The sequence below is a fragment of the Daphnia pulex genome, chromosome 12 (genome assembly GCF_021134715.1).
Source record: "Daphnia pulex isolate KAP4 chromosome 12, ASM2113471v1".
In the NCBI taxonomy this organism is placed as follows: Eukaryota; Metazoa; Arthropoda; class Branchiopoda; order Diplostraca; family Daphniidae; genus Daphnia; species Daphnia pulex.
The window spans coordinates 4,130,404-4,132,232 of record NC_060028.1 but is presented as its reverse complement, the minus strand read 5'-3'; the positions used below and the strand labels follow the sequence as shown (position 1 = coordinate 4,132,232).

The following is a 1,829-nucleotide window of genomic DNA, read 5'->3' as shown; positions in this document are numbered from 1 at the left end:
ATGTTGACATTTTTGGGGGTCAGTTCATTGTGTAACGAACAGTCGACAACCGGAGAGGAGCTAACCTGCGATGCGTATTTTTTTATCAGATGTGAACCTTAACCTGGCTGTACCACTGGGATATTGAACACCGGTTGCTTTTGACAGATAACGTTAAAATTTGTGTTTAGTTTTAAGCTTTTTGAACATTTATGCGGTGTAAAACCCTCCAAAAGAACTCCAAAAAACCCTCCACTGATAGAAGCGAATTTTTTTGATAAATTTTGGGTTATTTTGTTGATTTGAAAATGCCACCGCGTCGCGAATTAACCCGAGAGGAAAAGGATGAGAAGAATAGGAAGGCTAGGGAAAAAAGAAGTCTGGAAGACCCGGAAGGAAAAAAGTGCGATTGGCCGCTCAGAGGGAAAGGGCCAAGTTCGTTCGTGAAGAGAAGCGTCGGCGGCTCAATCCCAAAGAAGATCAGGCTGCCAAGAATTTGAATAAGCAAAAGGTTAGAGAAGACCGCCAGGCAGAGGCACCTGACGAGAGAGCGTTAAGGCAGAGGTTAGATGTAGAGCAGAAAAGAGTTGCCCGTGCTAACGAGACGGAAGTTGAGCATCAAGCTAGGGTGCTCGATCAGCGAATCCGGCAGCAACTCATTAGGCAGGAACAGAATGAAGAATACGATCGTGCTCTACTGTTGGCCGAGGAAGAGCGGAAAGCAGTTCTCAGGCACGAAGAAGAAAATCGACTTCGATTGGAAGCCGAGGCAAAGCGGCAAGCTTTCCTTCGTCAAGAAGAAGCAGCTTCTATCTTGCGAGCGATGAATCAGAGACCAGCATCTGATCGTCCAAGGGTTGTTCTTGCTGATGATGCTGTTGCAGAGCGTCCAGCAAGGAAACAACACCAGTCAGGAAAGGCAGCTGTTGGCAACAGAGAAACTCCTGAACAGCAACGAGCTCGATTGCAATCACAGGCATTGAGGATAAAAATTTTCGGCAAGATGAATCTGAAGTGGAGAGATCAGCTAGGCTTCGCGATCAGGCCTTGAGGCAAAAAAAACGGCGGGACGAAGAATCAGAAGCAGAAAAATTGGCTAGACTTTAGGAACAGTCATTACAGCAAAAAGCTCTGCGTAACGAGGAATTGGAAGCAGAGATATCAGCCAGGCTACACGAAAAGGCTCTAGGGCAAAGTTCTCTGCGTAGCGAGGAATCGGAAGAAGAGAAAGCAGCTAGGCTACGTGAACAGTCTCTGCAGCAAAGATGTCTTCGGATTTTTGGAATCAAGAAATTGAAGCAGAAAGGCTTGCTCGACAGGACAAATTAGTCCGTAAGGAAAATTAACGCGACAACGAAACTAGAGAAAGCAATCTTTCTCGACTTCAGGATCATTTATCATGCCAGGAAGTTGAGCGAATAGATGAACGAATAGATCGCGCTATCTCTGATAGATTTTGTCATCAAGTCAATGTGTTCTACAAAATTGAGCAGGAAGGTCGCGTTGAATACTCTGAGTTCGTGGCTGATTACAGAGCGACTGAAATTGAAGACGAAACAGCTGCGAGGCGTGAAGAGAATCGACTTCGTACAGATTTACGTCGAGAACTTGAAGAGATACGAAAGCAAGAAGATTAGGCGTTGCGAGAAAGGAATGCACTTGATCTGATCAAGGCTTTCAGTCAGTAAAAAATTATTAATTTTCTTTTGATACATTTCTTTTCACATGAATTCCTAAAAGTGAAATCATTGGACTTTGGACATATTGGATTTCAATGTGGTTTGGATTTAATTTACTCATCGTAAAGAACAGACAACCTATTCAGAGAGTCAGTTATCTCCCTCATATTA

At 44.0% G+C, this 1,829-nt stretch overlaps 1 protein-coding gene across 1 annotated transcript; it reads left to right on the top strand.

Annotated features, from left to right (window-relative positions):
• Window positions 1–287: 287 nt before the first annotated feature.
• Window positions 288–1,616, top strand: LOC124209950 (golgin subfamily A member 6-like protein 22). Its single transcript, XM_046608201.1, has 3 exons — window positions 288–341; window positions 401–955; window positions 1,473–1,616. The coding sequence occupies exons 1-3, from the start codon at window positions 288–290 to the stop codon at window positions 1,614–1,616; spliced, it is 753 nt and encodes a 250-aa protein (XP_046464157.1).
• The last annotated feature ends 213 nt before the right edge of the window (window positions 1,617–1,829 follow it).

Bases quoted from the DNA above. Each gene is read 5' to 3' on its own strand.
- LOC124209950 (XM_046608201.1), top strand. From the start codon at position 288: ATGCCACCGCGTCGCGAATTAACCCGAGAGGAAAAGGATGAGAAGAAT. The intron at 342-400 runs GCTAGGGAAAAA...TTGGCCGCTCAG, and splicing joins AGGATGAGAAGAATAGGAAG to AGGGAAAGGGCCAAGTTCGT. The intron at 956-1,472 runs GCATTGAGGATA...AAAATTGAGCAG, and splicing joins GAGCTCGATTGCAATCACAG to GAAGGTCGCGTTGAATACTC.